Source organism: Melopsittacus undulatus, chromosome Z (assembly GCF_012275295.1).
Source record: "Melopsittacus undulatus isolate bMelUnd1 chromosome Z, bMelUnd1.mat.Z, whole genome shotgun sequence".
Taxonomy (NCBI): Eukaryota; Metazoa; Chordata; class Aves; order Psittaciformes; family Psittaculidae; genus Melopsittacus; species Melopsittacus undulatus.
The window spans coordinates 61,482,621-61,501,034 of NC_047557.1; the positions used below are offsets into that span (position 1 = coordinate 61,482,621).

Consider the following 18,414-nt stretch of genomic DNA (forward strand, 5'->3'; position numbering starts at 1 on the left):
ACAGCTGTAATCACTCAAAAAAGAAAAAAAAGGAGTCACTCTTAAAAAGCTTAGTTATGTTTGAGATCTAAAGCAAGTCTATGCAGTCATGCCTACACCACTGGCATGATTCATGAGCAACCCACAAAAGGGTTACAGAGATTTCATCATACTGGCATGGCTTTCAAGGATTTCAGTACCTTTTACAGTGCCTAGTAAAGTGTCTGTGGGTACACAGTATAGGTGAATGATTCAGTTTACCTATGTAAAGTAGATGAGTGTCAGTGACTGCTGTGGTGGAGCCAAAGCTTACTAAATTAGTAAGACTTAAAATAAAAAAAAAAAACCAACAAAAAACCCAACAACCACCAGGAAAACTGATATCCTGTACCTTTGCTTGATATTCTATACTAGATTCCTCAATACAGATTTGATTCATCCAAACAAGAAAGATAAACAAAGAAGCTAATACTTCTGTATTACAATATCATTAAAAAACATGGCAGTCAGGTGAATTTCCCAACAACTGGAATAAGGGAAATATAACCACCATTGTCAAGAAGGGGGAAAATGGATGACCCAGGGAACTACAGACCAGTCAGTCTCATCTCTGCCTGGCAAAATCTTGGAGCAGATTCTCCTGCAAGGCATGCTAGGGCACATGAACAACAACAAGGTGCTTGGTGACAGCCAGCATGGCTTCACTGAGGGGAAATCCTGCCTTACCAATTTGGTGGCCTTCTATGACGGGGCTACAGAACTGATAGACAAGGGTAGAGCAGTGAGGTACTGGAATGGGTTGCCCAAGGAAGCTGTGAGTGCTCCATCCCTGGTGGTGTTCAAGGCCAGGTTGGACAGAGCCTTGGGTGATATGGTTTAGTGTGAGGGGGGCAGGAACTTGATGATCTTGATAGGTCCTTTCCAACCCTAACTATTCTATGATTCTATGAATATAAAATACATTTTTATTCTAGTGTTTATGTTAAATGTGGCATACTCCTCTTCCTATAATGCAATCCAATCAAAATCAGATCTTCATATACCAGAAGACACTAATAGCATAAGCTGTAGATTTCACTGATTTAATCATATTGGATGGCTTTCAAGGATTAATACAGTGCCTTTCACAGTGCCTAGTAAGGTGTCTGTTGAGGTACCTGCAATACCTCAACATACCAGGGTTTGGGAATTTTTTTTCATCTAGTATAGCATCTCAGCTTCAGGGAATGCAACTTAGATATTCTATGTTAACTTCATAAAAATAAAACATGCAAGTCAGAACCATCCTTTTGAACACAAAGCACCTATTAAGACTTACGACGAGAGAACTGGCAGACTCGTCTTCTTGCAATACTGACTGCTCTGCTTCAGGATTTTTCTCCATCTTCTTTTCTGATATTTGTAATTCCCTCCTTACAACAGCTCTTACCAAGTTTGGCTTGTACCTCTGGAATCTGCGCCGTACTAGCTGGGCAGGTTGAAGAGGTGTTTGTTTACATTCTCCAGTGCTATTTTTGCTATCAGTGCAAAGTCAGGAAAAAAAAATCCACAACTTAATTCAAAAGCACATTATTAACAAACACAGGTTCATTATGTGTAAATATAAAAAACAACTGAGTTTTTAAAAGAAACTATGTAAAAGTAAAGTTCTGCTGAGTTTAAGTTGCAAACACAGAACTTGGTTTCACCATATATTTCTGTCTGGGTTCAGCTGTAGCAGCTACCTTTCCTCTTCTTAGCAGCTGTTGCAGAGCTGTGTTTTCGACTTTAGTCTGAGAACAGTGCAGGTAACACACCAATGGTCTTAGTTGTTGCTCTATAGTGTTTACTCTGATCAAGGACTTTTCATCATATGCTCTGCCAGTGAGGAGGGACACAGGAAACCAGGAGGAAGGAGGGACAGGACACCTGACCCAGACTAGCCAAAGGGGTATTCCATACCACAGCACTTCATGCCCAGAATATGAGCTGGGGGGAGCTACCGGGAAGGACAGACCACTGCTCAGTTTGGGCTGGATATTTATCAACATGCGGTGAGCAACTGCATTGTGCAGCACTTGCATTTATTGTTTTCCCTTCCCCTTTTAATTTTATATTCTCCCCCTTGTTATTTCCCTTATCATTATAATTACTGGTGGTAGCAGCAGTGGTTTTGTGTTATACCTTAGTTACTGGACTGTTCTTATCTCAGTCCATAGGAGTCACATTCTTTCAATTCTCCTCCCCATCCTTCCAGGAGCCAGGGGAGAAGAAAGTGGGGCGGAGCAAGCGAGCAGGTGCATGGTGCTAAATTACCTGCTGGGCTTAAACCACGACAATTTCAAAGCACTGGTCTCCTATATCTCCTAAGAATTAATTAACTTACTAGAGGCATTAACTTACTGTCTGCCTACTACTATAAAGCCAAAATGATTTTCACATGATTTCTCTCATACCAAACTAGTGTTCCTCTGCTTACATGAAATGAATTTAATGTTTCAGATGATGAAACAGCTGTAAAATGAATGCTCACTAATTTAATGTTTAACATAGAAGTAACTGGAATTTTAGTATCACTAGTGTCAAATCTATGAGAACTAAGATTTCATTCAGTATTTTTATTAGATTTTCTATGCCAGTTAGCAATCCATTGGCACAATTTCCTTTTAAAATACTTTAATTGTATAACTTAAGAAACAAAAGTAGCTAAGCCCTTACTCTGCATTAGTGGCTGACGTGTCATCTTGGCTAATTTTGGGTAGATGAGACGTGAGTTCACCATCCTCTGATCTTGAAATTTTCTCTGGGGGCTTACAGCTTGAGCTCTCAGAAACCTCCTGAGAGCCAAACTTCTCCTTTCCTAAGAGTTCCAATGGTTGCAGGACTTTCTGTTTTCCTCCATTCTGAAAAAAAAGTAAACACAAGAACCAGGGAAAAGTTACGATACTAAACCAAAAGGAGACATTATGATATCCACAAAGTCCAGTAGGACATACTCCCTGAGTGTTCCCTGGAAAAAGCCCTCTAACTTTTCACTAATAATTTCCTAGTGTTTCCAGGACAAACACAAATTTATTTAAAACAAAACAGATTAAAATATAATTTCTTCTCTGCCATGTTCTATTAACTTTTCTTTCTTCACTGTCAACTCTACAAGGCCATCTTAAGTCAGAAAGACATTTGGACACATAACAAGAGAAACAGAATGGATGTAATCTTTTTCTCCTCACACACAACCAAGTAGAAAGTACAGTTTTCATGTGGAAAAAAATCAGCTTTTGAAAAAAATTGATTCAAAAAATATTAACTTTATATTGCTTAAATCATCAGTATTTAATTTCACAAGGCCAAAAGTTCAAACATAACTAAAAAAGGGGAAAAAAGAAAAAGGTGCCTTACATCTGTATCAGGAAGGATGCTACATTCACTGTCACACTGTGTCAAACTTCCTTCCATGTAGGTATCTTCCTGTGATACACCTGTATTATTTACATCCAATGCTTTCTTTCTACTAGTTGCCATATTTAAATTTGGCTTTGGTCTCTGGAATCGATTCTTTAGTACTGACGACACAACAGGTTTCTCCTCTTCCTTCTGAGGACCAGACTCCCTACAAAAACAAACAGAAAGAACAGCTGAAGGCATAGGACAACAGCAGTTCTCCAAGTCAGGAATGACATACTTGCATGTATTTCTCTTCAATACAGAAGCCAAGTATAAAAAAAGTTACCTTTCTTAAAGGAACACTAAAGTTAATTATATTGTGAAAAAAGATCCAACAAAAGCACTTTGAAAGCCATTGAAAACCTGTGTCTCTTCCAAACAGGTGAGCAAAGATAGGTTAAAAAAAGATGTCATGCCAGAACAACCTGCATGCACGATTTGACAGTATAAACATTTAAAAAATTACTTTGTTGAATCATGTTTAAAACTTAGCAATAGATTTACAGCACATTTGTGGGTTTTGTTTTGTTTTGGGAGTTTTTTAAAGAACAATTCAATGAAAAAACAAACCCTTTACATAAACATACTGATGCACTGCTAGGACCAACATGGAGAAGATAACTACAGGAACTGAACATCAGGCTCACAGTGTAAAGATCAAATTAATCTCTAAGGGCATACATATTTAGTGCTTTTGAGCTCTTGGGGATTTGCTTGTTCAAGTTTAGTACTGATTAAACATCTCATTATAGATATAGAACTTGTTTTAATGCTGAAATTGACAATACCTAGGGATATCAGTGGTTTTGAACCACTTTTTTCCATTTAAAAAATAACCTTACCTTGTATTAGAATCTGGAACCTGTTTCAAGGTATCTGACAATCCCTTTTCACAGCTTTCTGCTTCAGAGGACTTTTCCTGTATTGCGTTCATCTCAGAATCTGTAGAAACATCCCCTTCTAACATTGCACTGCCTGGCTGAGTGTCTGTATGAGCTGTCACATCCTAAAAGGAGAATGTTTCACTGTAAGATTGAAAGAGTTGCTCAACCTCTCTTTTAGATGAGCAAGTGGAAATGAAAATGTTTATTTTAGTATCTCTTACAAAAACACTCTTGTGTCTCTTGCTTCCTGTTCATCCAATCAGACATTTTAAAAGTAAAAATTTGTTATTTTCCTATTAACTTTCTATCTGAAGTGGTCTCTTTTCCAAGAGTGCTCTTTTCTCTGCACTTCTCTTTTCAGATCTGGTATCACAAATACAACCAACTGAAATATAATCCATTTGTCCATGTAAAATAGAACCCAAGTGCAATCACATAAAGGAATTTTATAACAATTCAGTTTATTCTAAAAGGATAAACAAAGCATGATACGTCTATGCTTACAAATTGTGTGGTATATACCCAGATCTTTGATACTAACGGCTTCTACTTAGGACCTATCAAAACAGTGTGCCTAAGCAACTGCTCAGGAAACTTACGTTTTCAAGGCATGGATCGCTGTTTTCATTCTTATGGTGTATCACACCTTTTTCTAGTTCTCCACCTTCAGTTTTCTCCTCTTCAGGAGCTTTTTCAGCTGTCAGGTCTTTTTGTCTTGCAACACTTCTTCCTAGATTTGGTTTTGGTCTTTGCAATCTGACTCTCTTTAGAGGTGCTGGTTTCAGTACACTCTTTTTGCTATCTTGTTGCAAACCAGCTGTTCTATTAGATATGGAGAAATATGTTAGATCCATAATTACATACCATATATTGAAGTGAAAGAAGTCTTGGAGAAGTGTGGGTTTTTTGGGGTTTTTTTTTGTTTTGTTTTTTTTTGTTGTTTTTTTTTAATCTAATACAGACTTCTATCAACTTCATGAAACAATAAATTTAGAAGTGTATCTGCTAGAGACTGAAAAAGTACCTGACAAGTTTAAATTTATCTTTGCCCTGTTCTTTGGCTTTTCCCATTGGAGACAGGATACCACACTAGACAGCCCTTTTTCTGACATAATGGCTCTTCTTGTATTCCTATCTGGTCTAGAGGCAGATGGACCTAATTTAATGAAGGGTTAGAAAAATCACAAACACTTAGAAAATACATATATAACTTCATAATCTCACTAATCTAAAAATATCGGATACACACTAGCCTCTTTTTAATCCCTTTCAAAATAATCTCTCCTGTAAAACATTTCTCCTATTACACTACAGCTGCCACTTCTTTCTCCATGGAAAAGAAATATAAGGAACTCTTCCTAGCATGTGCACAAAAATGCCCACATGTTGAAATTTTTCCTGTGTTTTTATGCTTTATGTTTGAGTACTTAGACACTGAAACTGACACTTTTCAGTATTAAAGCTAGTAGAGAAGACTTGGTTTAGCTTTCAAGGGACTTTTTTCTGCATTTATCATGATTGACATCTTAGTTAAAAGCTACTCTTTCAAAAAAAACCAAAAATATTTATTCATTTGTTAATCATGCATTAAAAAGATTTCCATTCTTTCCTCAATTTCTGTTTTATTGCTGAAGTTTCTTCAGAAACTTCTCTAGTTACAATAGGATGTAATACTTCCAGAAGTGAAAGGGAGGGCAAATTGCTGGAGAGTAGCATGTTTTCTCATTTTTCACATACTTACTGAGGCACTGTCTCCAGGATTTTATCACCTTTTTCTGCAGCTTCTTCACTGGTAGCATCAGACCTATCACCCTGGTCAGTGTTCTAAATACAAATATAACATTAAGACATTAACTTTCTTGCATTTATAAAGTACAGCATTACCTAACAGACCAGGTAACTGTGACAGGATACAAAGTGGATTGTTTGTGACAGACACAGATAATTACAGGGGTACATTTCACATAGTCAGAAAGGTGCAGTAAAATCTGTATCAAATTAAAGCTGCATTTGCTGCAGGACCTGAAAGGTTATCGGCATCTACTGTTTGTGTGACAAGCTCCAGCTTAGCTGAGGCCTCTGAACAGTACCGCACTGTCACTGCAGGTTAATAAGTGGTTGATTCCTGGTCATACTCAGGGGAAAAAAAAAAAAAAAAGGAATTAAAAAGATAACATTGCTGTTTTATCCACCAGCTTTTCAGCTAATACATTATCTCCAGCTAACTTACTCTATTAAATACCTTTTCAGTTTCCTCCTTAGGCTGTCGATGACACACTGTCTCATTTCCTCCATCTTTTTCAGGCTCTTCTTTCTTTCCAGATGCTCTTGTAATATTAGGCTTAAATCTCTGTCGATACCCTCCAACTACTGCCTTTGCAATTGCATTTTTTTCAGGTTCTCTGCACAAAGGATCCACAACAGCAACATTTACTCCATAATATTTAAGCCTATGTAATATTCAATGACTTGCACAGCTTCTTTTAGTGTAACTGGGCTGTCTTTAATAGAATTTGCACAAACTTATGCAAGCTTCCTCACAAGAGAACCAAACTTTCGTTAGTATTACAGAGTGTGGAAACTACGTTATCACACAGGGGAGGAATCTAACTAGACTGCGTACCATAGGTGTTTTTGCAAGTGTCAGAAGCAGAGCTATTATCTGGCAACTGAGGCTGGGAGGAAGGCAAAGGCATAGTTATCACTTCTCTCTCTACCCCTTCTGAAATTCCAAGCACAGCTGGTACTTCATAAAGTAATGCTTTCCTCAACTTCCCAAAAAAATAAGTACACGCTTTCTATCACAGTACCACTTGATACCATCCAACAAAATTCTGAAGTCAAATTTAAGACTTATATTAAAACTTCACAATTATTGTTGCCTTTTTGTAAAAGCATTACGTAGAATAAATCAACAATTATGGTCAGTTCATTCAGGAAGACTGGAAAAGCGATCTCAATACTTACTCAGACTTAGTATCCAAAACCATGCTCTCTGCTTCTGTGGCTTCATTTCTGTTTCCTCTACTGTTTTCCTCAGAGCACTGGAATTGAGGCAAGGAATATTACTCTTAGACAAATGTACAGATGCTTCAGAAGCAGTTCTCAGAATACTACTTATTAGACTGTAGCCAATCCACAGTACCAGCACTGACGAAAACAGATACAGCATCAAGAGCATAGCATATTAGGCAATGCTCCTCCTTCTGACCTTTTCATCAGCATTCACAGGGTTCGAAGAGGAAGTCTCGGCCTCCGTTTTCTTCTGTGTTGCTGCTTCTCTCTTCACAGATGTTCTCACTAAATTCGGTTTAGGTCTTTGCAAGCACCTTATGCCTGCTAGCATTTCAGTTTTCCTTACGATATAAAAAGAGGTGATACATATTATTATCAAAGAGAGGCTTGAAGTTTTATATGATCCAAGATGTACTTCAAGAACACCACAGACTGTATGGGTAACACAGCAATAACCATAAAAAAATTACATCTTTCTGATATTAGAAGGTATGTTACTACTAAATGCAAAGAGTGTCAAATAAACTCTGCTGGCTTGCAGCAGAATCTACATTTAAATATTTGAAGGAAGCTTTACTGTTGCTGTTACACAGGGGTTAGTTTTTTTCTAAGCTTGCTTAAGTTTTCCTTCTCCTTCCCACATAAAATCTTAAATCTTGGTCAAAGCATTACTACTCAAAAGTTATCATGATCTACCATCTAGTCCAGCATACTATGGTCAATTAGAACTGTATCCCAATTAAGTAAATGCAGGTTAAGCTCAAGTAAATTTAAGGAAAATGATTTTACCCACATGATTTCAGACTGAGAATGGCTTTCTGATGTACTCTGCTTTTCATCTGGTCTATGTAAGTCATACACTTCTTTGTTCTGAATAAAAAAAAAATACAGAAAGGAACTGATAAATGTAGGCTCTTTTCTGTGACGTAAAAAAGAACCAGAAACAAGATTCACAAAATGGTTGAGGTCTGCGGGGTCCTCCGGACATGATTTGCTTACACAGGGCCATCTACAGCTGGTTGCCCAATACCCTGCCCAGATGCCTTTTGATTATTGCCAAAGACAGAGACTCCACAGTCTCCCTGGGTAACTGTGTCAGTGCTCAATTACAGTGGAAAAGTATTTTCTGATGTTCAGAAGGATCCTCTGGTGTTTCAGTTTGTGCCCACTGCCTCTGGTCCTGTCACTGGACACCACTAAAAGAGCCCAGCTCCATCCTCTCTGCACCCTCTGTTTAGGTTTTCATATAGCTATTGAAGAGATCCCCAAGCCTTCTCCATCTCCAGGCTGAACTATCCCCGCTCTTTCAGCCTTCCATCACAGAGGAGATGACATTGAACATGAGCCAGCTTCAGTGTGTGCTTGCAGCCCAGAAAGCCAACCGTATTCTGCATCAAAAGAAGCGTGACCAGCAGGTCAAAGGAGATGATCCTGCCCCTCTACTCTGCTCTCGTGAGACCTCACTTGGAGTATTGTGTGCAGTTCTGGTGTCCTCAACATAAAAAGGACATGGAACTGTTGGAATAAGTCCAGAGGAGGGCCACGAGGATGATCAGGGGACTGGAGCACCTCCCGTATGAAGACAGGATGAGAAAGTTGGGGCTGTTCAGCCTGGAGAAGAGAAGGCTGCGTGGAGACCTCATAGCAGCCTTCCAGTATCTGAAGGGAGCCTATAGGGAACCTGGGGAGGGACTATTCATTAGGGACTGTAGTGATAGGGCAAGGGGTAATGGGTTGAAACTTAAAACAGCAGAGGTTTAGATTGGATCTAAGGAAGAAATTCTTTACTGTTAGGGTGGTGAGGTACTGGAATGGGTTGCCCAGGGAGGTAGTGAATGCTCCATCCCTGGCAGTGTTCAAGGCCAGGCTGGACGAAGTCTTGGGTGACATAGTTTAGTGTGAGGTGTCCCTGCCCATGGCAGGGGGGTTGGAACTAGATGATCTTAATGTCCTTTCCAACTATAACTGTTCTATGATTCTATGATTCTTTGCAGCCAGGACACATTGTTGGCTCATGTTCAATTTGGTGTGCACCTGGGCTCCCAGGTTTCTTCTCTACACTGCTGCTTTTCTTCTGGTTGGCCACCAGCATGTCCTGGTGCCTGGGGTTGTTCCTCCCCAGGTGCAGGACTTTGCACTTCTCCTTGTTAAACTTCATGAGATTCTTGTCAGCCCATTTCTCCAGCCTCTCTGGGTTCTTCTGGATGGCAGCACAACCCCGTTGTATCAGGAACTACCCCCAGTTCCGTGTAATCTGCAGATTTGCTGGGGGTATGTTCTGCCTCATAATCCAGATCATGAGGGAGGAGTATGTGGCATTATAAACAAAAACAGCTTGGAAAAAATAACCAGGAACATCATAAACATGAACAGAAATGTCACAATGAAAGTACAGTTCTCATCAAACTACAAGCCGTCATCTTAAAACGATCCAAATAATACACTTTTTAAATGAAGTAAATAATTAAAGGAATGAACTTTAGCAGTCAATTCACCACAAAGGTAGATTTATGCAGTAAAGCAGCTAGACAAACTCACAAGCAGGAGGTGCATCAAGGACTTGAAAAGATGCCAGACACAATTTCGTAATGCTCCTAAACTGTTGGACCTTATTAGACTGTACTCAAAGAAAGACCATTCAGTCTTGGTCCGGTTTCCTAGATCTTTCCTGAAACACCTCAAGGCAGCCAGTACCAGTGGACAAAGGTTTACACAGGTTTCCATCCTTAGGCAGCATGAACAACTCAACTGCTCAACCTTCTCAAATCAGTTCACACCCTGTGCTAGCAAGTGTAAGCTAAAACTTGCTCTGAAGTTTTACTGTTGATATTATATTGCTTCAGTTTTTAATAATTAAACTATTCAGCTGTTTAAATTGTCTATGAGATAAGCCAAGCATGCATAGATACTCTCTGAATAAATGCAGTGCAACAGACAATCCAGTAAAGCCAACCAAATTGGTAGCATTTAAATTTTGGTGAGGTTCTTAGACTTGTTGCCTTTTTTCCGCCTAGTGGTAAAACCATCACAAAACCAGTCAAGAAAAAAAGAGCTTCGATTTACAAATAACACTTTAATGGTTAAGACAAATTGCTTAAGAAGTAGGAATTACACAAAAAAAAATTATATATATACCTTTGTTTCTCTAGTTTCTTCAGAATGTCCTTTACTTCTGATATTTGAAACTGGTAAGTCTGAAATCTGGCTTTCCTGTGATACATCATCTCTAGTATCTAGGGTTCTCAGTTTAGCAGGTTCCATTTCTAGTGTAACATCATTGCCATCTTCAAAGCTGAAGTCAATAAAAGCAAACAAAACCATATTACTGTATTTCAATTAGAAAAGCATTATTCTTTACAGATCTGTCAAGTTGTAGAAAAATTACACAAATTTGACATTAATAATGTGTTTCAGAGTATCTGCGAAGTTCTTGTGACATTTGCAGGATATGAGCTTTAAAGCAACTTTTGTAGTACTATTACAAGATGTTAAAATCCCATCTAGACTTCAATATAAACTGTATGCAGAAACTTTTTTTCTGATTTTCTGTAACAATCTCTACTGAGTTCAAAGACAAATCTGTTCTTTCAAATGATTCCAATCAAGTATTAAAGCACCTAAAATTTTCTGGGAATATGCATGAAGTAACAAATAGTACAACACAGCTAAGTACAACAACTGATACATTAAATTCTGAAGCAGCAGTAACAGCTTCATAATGACTTTTTAGATTTACCACTTCCTTATATAATAAGCTTAATAAACATTCAACAAGTGAATAAACATTACTCCTTCTAGTAAGAGAACATCCGAAACTGACACCAAAAGCTTGCCCCTGACCCAGGTTCTGCACAAATAAAATCCAAGCAACATACCTTTCCTACCAGAACCATGTTATTACAAACAGACATAAATCCCAAGTGTATAGCAATATTACTTAGCAACATTACCAAAGAGTGCTTTGAAACAAATATTAGAGAGTTAGGATAAGCTAATAGCCTCCATGAACACTCAAAAAAGTGAAGCAGTTTTAGATGGGATTTTAGTATTAACGTAAATCAATTTTTACAAGGGCAGCCCATCAGGGGACACTGACAGCGTAAAGTAAAAACAGTTTAGAAAACCCCAAGAATAGTCCTCAAAAACAATAAAACCCTGCCCACTCTGTGCCAGTTAACATGATGATAAGCATGAATAAAACCAATATTAAAACTCTGAACTATCCTTATTTTGCCTAAGCTTTTAAGATTTTAAAACATAACCTAAGATTTTAAACATTACCTGGGTAAGTTGACATCATTTTCTCTCTCCATTACATCATTCACTGGTAAACAGGACTCTAATCTCTCTCCCTCTGTAACAGCAGTCTCATCTTGTTTTCCTTCCATAACATTGTTCAGTTCTTCTCTACAGGTAGTATGATCATCTTTGTTTGCACCACATACCACACTTTTTTCTGTTACTGAATATGAATTAAATCAATTTGGACATTCTAGGCAAAACTTACAATTTTGATTCTCAAATCCTAGCTACAATGAAGCAAGAGTTACTTTAAGAGAAAAAAAAATCCCAGCAGAAAATGCCTAAGTATTAAGATTTAAGAGAACTGTTCTCAGCTAAAATAAAGTATGTTTAGACTTAGCATGAAAGCTGATTTTGAAAGCCGTTGCTCCACAACCTCCCAACGTAGATCAAAACCCAAGTTTGCATATTTTAAGTTTGCAATGTCTTTATGTAAAATTTATACTTGAATATTTGAAAGTGAGCATTTTTGCATCTTACTTTTCTTAGAGGACTTCCCTTCTTCAGCAATTTTTGGAGAGACAGCCATTTCTTCTGCCAGTTTCTCCCCTTCCTGTTCAAGATCATCTTTTTTCTTCTTCTTTCTCTTCTTTTTTGCTAACACTGGCTCTAATGCAACCTGCTCTTCTGCCTGTTCAGAAATGCCCAAAGAGTCCTCATTTTCTTTCTCAGCCATCACAGCATCTGCTTCTGTTTCTGCACCAGAAATTCTGGCTTCATGAGAACCATCTTGATCATCAGCAGCTTCTGTGCTGGCAGCTTTTCCTTCTGAGACAAAATAGTTCCTGTTTAATAGACTGGTGAAATATTATGCAACCTAACTAGCAAAGATATCTCCACCAGCAACATCTTGTAATTCATACATCACTGTAAATATACTGCCACGAAAATGAGCAGGACCATAAGAAGGCAGTCACTGACTTACCAGAAAAGCTTCAGCACAGATTTAACTTCAACACTAAACACATTCTGCACATGGGACAACACTTCACCAGGGTAGTCAATATAAGATATAAAGCCAATTTAGTAAATGTTTTTGTTCCTATCCTTTTTATCAGGCTGCACAGACACCAGGAAAAGCAGGTATTGCTATTCCTGAAAAGAACTGTATCTCTTTGGAAAGAAGTGATGATAGCTGCAGAAAGTATGCCATGAAAATGCAATTTTAATAATTTAAATTTTTAATCAATAAATGTATAGTAGTTAATGATTTCTTATTTACATAAGAAAGATAAATTATTATCTAGTTAATAATACACAGATTTTCTTCTGGTTTTAACAAGTTTCTAAAATTCTCCTCCCTCTCCTTGCTCTTATATTTATGCAGAACATCAACCACCAAGAACCTTTCCTATTCTTACACAACCTTGTTCCCCTGTAACTAAAAAATCTAAAATACAAGAGAAGTATAAAGGCATACTCAAATTCCTTCACACATAAGTACTTTTAATCTACCACTGAAGTCTACAAACAGGATTCTGTATGTGGCTCTAAGTCCTAATAGGTGGAATATTTTACTTAATCAAAGCTGAAATCAAGAAAAGCAGCAGCTATGTCAATTTTAACACTTAAAAAGCAATGTAGCTTCCTAGCTAGCATCCCCTTTAAAAACGTTGTTCACTTGTTTGTTCCACAATACCACCTACGAAGAAAATGGGTCCTTGTGGAACAAACAAATTAACAACCTCACAGAATTAGCAGGGAATTTATGAAATGGTGGCTCTATCACTGTTTCTAATTTAGGCACATCTCTGAAAGGTCCATAGAAAGCACTGAGGTAATAAAACACTATATGGTGATCAACAGTAACTAAACAAAATCTTTACCCTTTATTTTTAACAGACCAGAAAACTAAAACAACTCTTATAAGACTTCTTGAAAAGAATCACACCATTCAGACTCAGGGAGTCAAACTGTAATTAAAGGAGAAACAGAACCATTAAAAGAAGAGAGTTTTAAAAGTAAGAAAATTTTAAATTGAAAGTCACAAAAGAGCTTGCCAAATACAGTTTTAGCTTGAGGATTCTAAAAGTGAATTTGTTAGCAACTCATGAAGACACTTATAAACTGCTAAATTAGAATACCCTGTTTAGAACATCAGTGTTTCAGACTGTGGAAGAGAAGCAATTTAAGGGTGGTCTCAAATTCCTGTCCAGAGAAAACTCATCTCAGGAAACAGGCTGCTACCAGTCATCATCATCCCACACAGCAGTAAACTACATCTGAAAAAGTTATGCTATGTAGCCAGGATCCTCTTGCCCTCTCTGCAATAGGGAACGAAAAGATTCCCTATGTGATTTTTCCCCTGCTGGCAATACATTACTGACCACTGCTCTGTGAATGCTACCTTACACATTCTTTTGATGTACCTTTTGGCTTCTTGTGAAGCCTTGGAGGCTTCTTTTCCCTTGCCTTCTGGCTTTTAACAGTCTTTTGTTTCCTCTTTTCCTCATCTGCTAAGACCTTCTCAAGCAACTGGGCAAAGAATTCAAAGTCAAAAGGCCGCTTTTCTTCTATAAGATTAAAGCAAACAAAGAAAATATTTCAAAGTTTATAATTTTTCCAAGTTTCTGCTTTGTAAAATAATCAGTGGTACATGTTATGATGCTAAAAAGCAAAGATTATATAAATGTAAACAAAATTCTTTCTTAAAACAATTTCTGTATCACTTGAGCAGGGACTAGAATTGACATATATATGGATTATGGTAGCTTGGTTTTGGTAATCAGGTTACAGTACTTAGTAGTTTAGAAAATTGAAGAAGTGATGATACAATACACGAATTGTGCTATAATGTCAAATAATATATTAACATGCTGCTCTAGGACTTATGTATGAAAAACCCAACTACAATTTAATGACTCATTGTAGGGTGGGGGTACATTTACTTTACTTACTGAAAGCTTTGTCTATTCTCCATCCATTAGCTTTTTCCTCACGTTTGAACTTGTTCTAAAAGCAAAGGTATAACTGTCCTTTTTAGTAACATTATATTGTACAAAATGGCAGATCAAGGTAAGCTTTCAATGCAACAAATTTCCTACCAACTAAAATTATTAAATTTACAAGAATACTCACAGAACACAAGTTTGTAATTAATTTTATATATATAATCTGTCACCAGTAGGTAACACAAGTCATTATTTTTTTATTATTTTCAACATTTTTGTTCTTACTTCACATCTAAGCAGGGCTTGAAATATCAAAGATTTTCCCAGCTGGATACCATGAAAGAGGCCACATAGGCAACCCTCACCAAACATCCAATTATGCTTATCAGCATTCTTCAATAAAAAGAAAATACAGACAAACTGTGTCTAGGTATGCCAGATTCACTGAATATTGAATGGAATTCAACTCAGCATATTAATGTTTCAGATACTTAATACCTCTTGGGAACATGTATTAAAGAAAGCATTGCTATAGATCCAATTAACATCAAAATTATTGAAACTAACAGAGGAAGCATAGGAATAGCAAATGAGAAAAAGAAAAGTGAAAACAAACATTTACTTGCTTTACTGAGTGTTTTAATTTTTACCTTAATTTCTGCTCTGTCTCTATGAGGGAACAGCCGTCCAATCAAGGAGAAGTCTGTTCCTACCATACTGATTGCTAAAAAGAACATGTCTGTTTCTGGAGTGAGGGGACAAAAAAGAAAGAAGATTCACACAATTAAGTATCTAGTTAACCATCCTTTTGGCAACCCAAAATAAAACCACCAAACTTAATGCAACCAGATCAATAACTTTAAGGATATTTACTGTTGCTGCAAGTTCAGCTCAGCTGGAATATGTGTATTATTTCACCTACATACTTCCAATAATATATCTAATAACATTGCTGACTGGCCTTTTAACAAAAGAACTGTCTAATCTGTTATAAAACTGCAGAACATGAAAAGAGAATCCAGAATCCAAAATTATATTTTTGATAAGGCAGACTAGATTTCCACAGTGTCTAAACATCCATAACAGAAAGAAATCAGAGACAGCCTTCATATTACAAGGCATGGGGTTTTTTAAAAATGCCACTTCCCACAGCAAGCATCGCAGCTCTGCTTATTCTAAGCGTTTGTAAGGTTGAGACTACGTCATGCAAACAGATCCATTTACTCCACTAGAAATAAAAATTGTTGAGCATAAAGTATAAATGGAAAACTAAGATTTTTTTTTCAGACTCAAAACTTGAAACCAAAATATGCTCACCTTTATTTGACCATGGTTTTGTGTAACAACTTCTCCTGAAGCTAGAATATGTAGTTGTAGAACCACGTTCAAAGATGGGGTCATTTTCTTCTACAACACATGGGCCTTTTGTTCTTAGAACTTCTACAGTTAAACTGGAAAAGCAAATACACAGAGAGATTTATCTGAAAACAATGCTTGTAAGACACATAGTAGACATTTACAGGCCAGCCACAAGTCAGTGTTTGTACTGTGTAATCAGGTTTAATAATTACATTAACATGCATTGTAATGAGACAACACAGCAAAAAATCATTATTCTAGCCCAGCCTGTACACATAAATATGATTTTTTGTAGGATATAGTATAGACAGGCATAATTAACTTAAATAAAAGAAAAATGCTGCCTTTTTAACATTCAAGAAAATTATTTTGCAAAACCACAAGAGCCTCTCCATATTCTTTTCGAATACTTTCAAATTCTTTTACCAGGACTGCTCTATCCTTGGCCTAAATCTCATGCTAAGAACACATTTGGGGAACTCAATAATTTGATAATCATTACTTCAAGAAAGCCATATTATAAGCTAAATTACTGAAAACATATTAATAAGTCTCTATTGATATAAATACATAAAGCAGCAACATGCAAAGCTGGAGCAAGTCACACTGACAGCCAAGTAACAGTAAGCAGACACACATACTGTGAGAAACAAAGAAAGGTAACTAAAAAGGTGGCATTGAGAAGTTTAATGAATATTCAGTATTCGTTCACTATAACAAAATATGACATCTTCAGCTCCATCTCCTTCTCCAAAAACATTTCTCATAGAGAAAGTCTGCACAATTACTGCTCATATTTTGCCATATGTTTGTACTGCTTCCTAAGTTAGGACAGATCAGACTTGCATTTGTCCCCATCCAAAGTAACTGTTCTCTATTCACAAACTAAGCAGCAATGTACTGTATACTGTGCATGAGTCAGGCACAGAATTTCTTACCTTTCTTCATCCAGAATAATTGAACCATCTTCTGCTACTTTCACACGAGGAACTAGAAGTGAACCATCCTGACTCTCCTCCCCATTCTCTACTTCATCATCCTCCTCCTCATCTTCATGATCAGGAGTACCTTTCTCTTCCTGTCTAAAATTTTAATAGATGAAGCAAAAATATTAGTTTTGTTAGTGTTCTGAATTGCTGCTCTGTATGACAGACATTTAACACTTCAAAGAACCACCCAGCAATTCAGGCCATCAGCAAGTTATTGAGTACATAAACTCTAGAATCTGCTTTTATTCTATTGTAAACGGACAAACCCAAGCCACAATACGGAAAGTAAAATGCTCTTTAACCACCCTCCCCTCCCAAATTGCAATTTCTTATAAATATGGACTGTGATATTGAAACAGTAAAAAAAAACAGCACCAAACAAAACCTAAAAAAACAAAACCAAAACCAAGCAAACACACCCCCCTCCTGCCCCCAAAAACCCCACCCTTAATATCACCACAGGAACATGGGGGTTTTTCAACAACATCAGAAAACTTTAATTATGACTATTTCCACCACCAACTTACTCTTTCATTTGACTTAGTGCAGAACTTTTTTCTGTTCTATTTTCTTCTGCCACTGAAGACCTAGAATTTTATAAAAAGGTGGAGATGTTTGTATAGGTAGATTTCTGCTTCATTCCACAAAATCTGGTTTATTGGGTAACAGACAAAGAAACACAAAGGTTTTTTTTCAGTTCTTTGTATCGCATCTAAACTTAGGTCTAATTGAAAACCACCACTGCTCAATGAATTTTGTAGGGTTTTTTTGTATAAGCAAGGACAAAAAAAGATATTTCAAGCTGTAAACCACTGTAAAAATACAGAGGATGTGAGAGCAGCTGGTTCATTACCTGCTTAAGGATTCTTCAGTGTAAAAAAAAACAACAAAAAAACACCCCACAAAACAACAGAAGCAATAAATATAATACAGAAGCACACAAACATTAACAAACAGGTGGTAACAGACAATACCAGAAAACTGATCTGCTACTGAGAAAAAGAACAGGACTTAGCTGTACTTCTGTTTATGTGACTTTTTTTGGTAGACACAGCAAAAAGGCCCTGCTCTGCTGTGGCAGTCTGTGCAAAACAGCTATACTAGCATTCCTTGTGTATATACACTTCTGGGATTCTCACTCAGCCTTGTTACTAGCAAAACCTGCAAAGGGAACAGTAGCACCTATATCCATCCAGCTGGAATGGAAAGACCTCAGGGGTCTTACGTGCATTTTGCACTTCACCACCTGGAATAGAGAAATCCTTAGCTTCCTGTAGTCCACTAGATTGAGCAGGCAGTCATAACACCCCTAGCAGTCATAACTAAAAGTTTAACAGCAGCTAATAAAACAAAACAAAAACAAAACAAAAAAAACCCCAACCACCTAAAGCCAACCAACCAGAAAACAACAAAACACAAAAATAACCCCAAACAAAAACCCACAAAAAATATTTCCATTACTCTGCATTTGCACAGAGATAAATCAACACTGGAGACAGGTTCATATTTTCATATTTCAATAAGTACGCTAATCTCCATTCTTATTTCTGTATGAAGACTGAGTAGGTGAGC

General features: G+C 37.1%; 1 protein-coding gene across 1 annotated transcript in view; it reads right to left on the minus strand.

Moving 5' to 3' along the window:
• BDP1 (BDP1 general transcription factor IIIB subunit) overlaps positions 1–18,414 on the minus strand; it is a 50,497-nt gene that overhangs the window by 22,228 nt on the left and 9,855 nt on the right. The window contains exons 4-22 of the mRNA XM_031043590.2: positions 17,370–17,429; positions 16,792–16,935; positions 15,812–15,945; positions 15,145–15,239; positions 14,501–14,555; positions 13,973–14,116; positions 12,084–12,368; positions 11,583–11,763; positions 10,437–10,593; positions 8,095–8,171; positions 7,498–7,642; positions 7,254–7,330; positions 6,529–6,688; positions 6,028–6,110; positions 4,886–5,117; positions 4,245–4,408; positions 3,358–3,568; positions 2,677–2,861; positions 1,298–1,496 (exon numbers count right to left, since the gene is read on the minus strand). Coding sequence (XP_030899450.2) covers positions 1,298–1,496; positions 2,677–2,861; positions 3,358–3,568; positions 4,245–4,408; positions 4,886–5,117; positions 6,028–6,110; positions 6,529–6,688; positions 7,254–7,330; positions 7,498–7,642; positions 8,095–8,171; positions 10,437–10,593; positions 11,583–11,763; positions 12,084–12,368; positions 13,973–14,116; positions 14,501–14,555; positions 15,145–15,239; positions 15,812–15,945; positions 16,792–16,935; positions 17,370–17,429 — 2,788 coding nt within the window. The remainder of the gene's footprint in view (positions 1–1,297; positions 1,497–2,676; positions 2,862–3,357; positions 3,569–4,244; positions 4,409–4,885; positions 5,118–6,027; positions 6,111–6,528; positions 6,689–7,253; positions 7,331–7,497; positions 7,643–8,094; positions 8,172–10,436; positions 10,594–11,582; positions 11,764–12,083; positions 12,369–13,972; positions 14,117–14,500; positions 14,556–15,144; positions 15,240–15,811; positions 15,946–16,791; positions 16,936–17,369; positions 17,430–18,414) is intronic.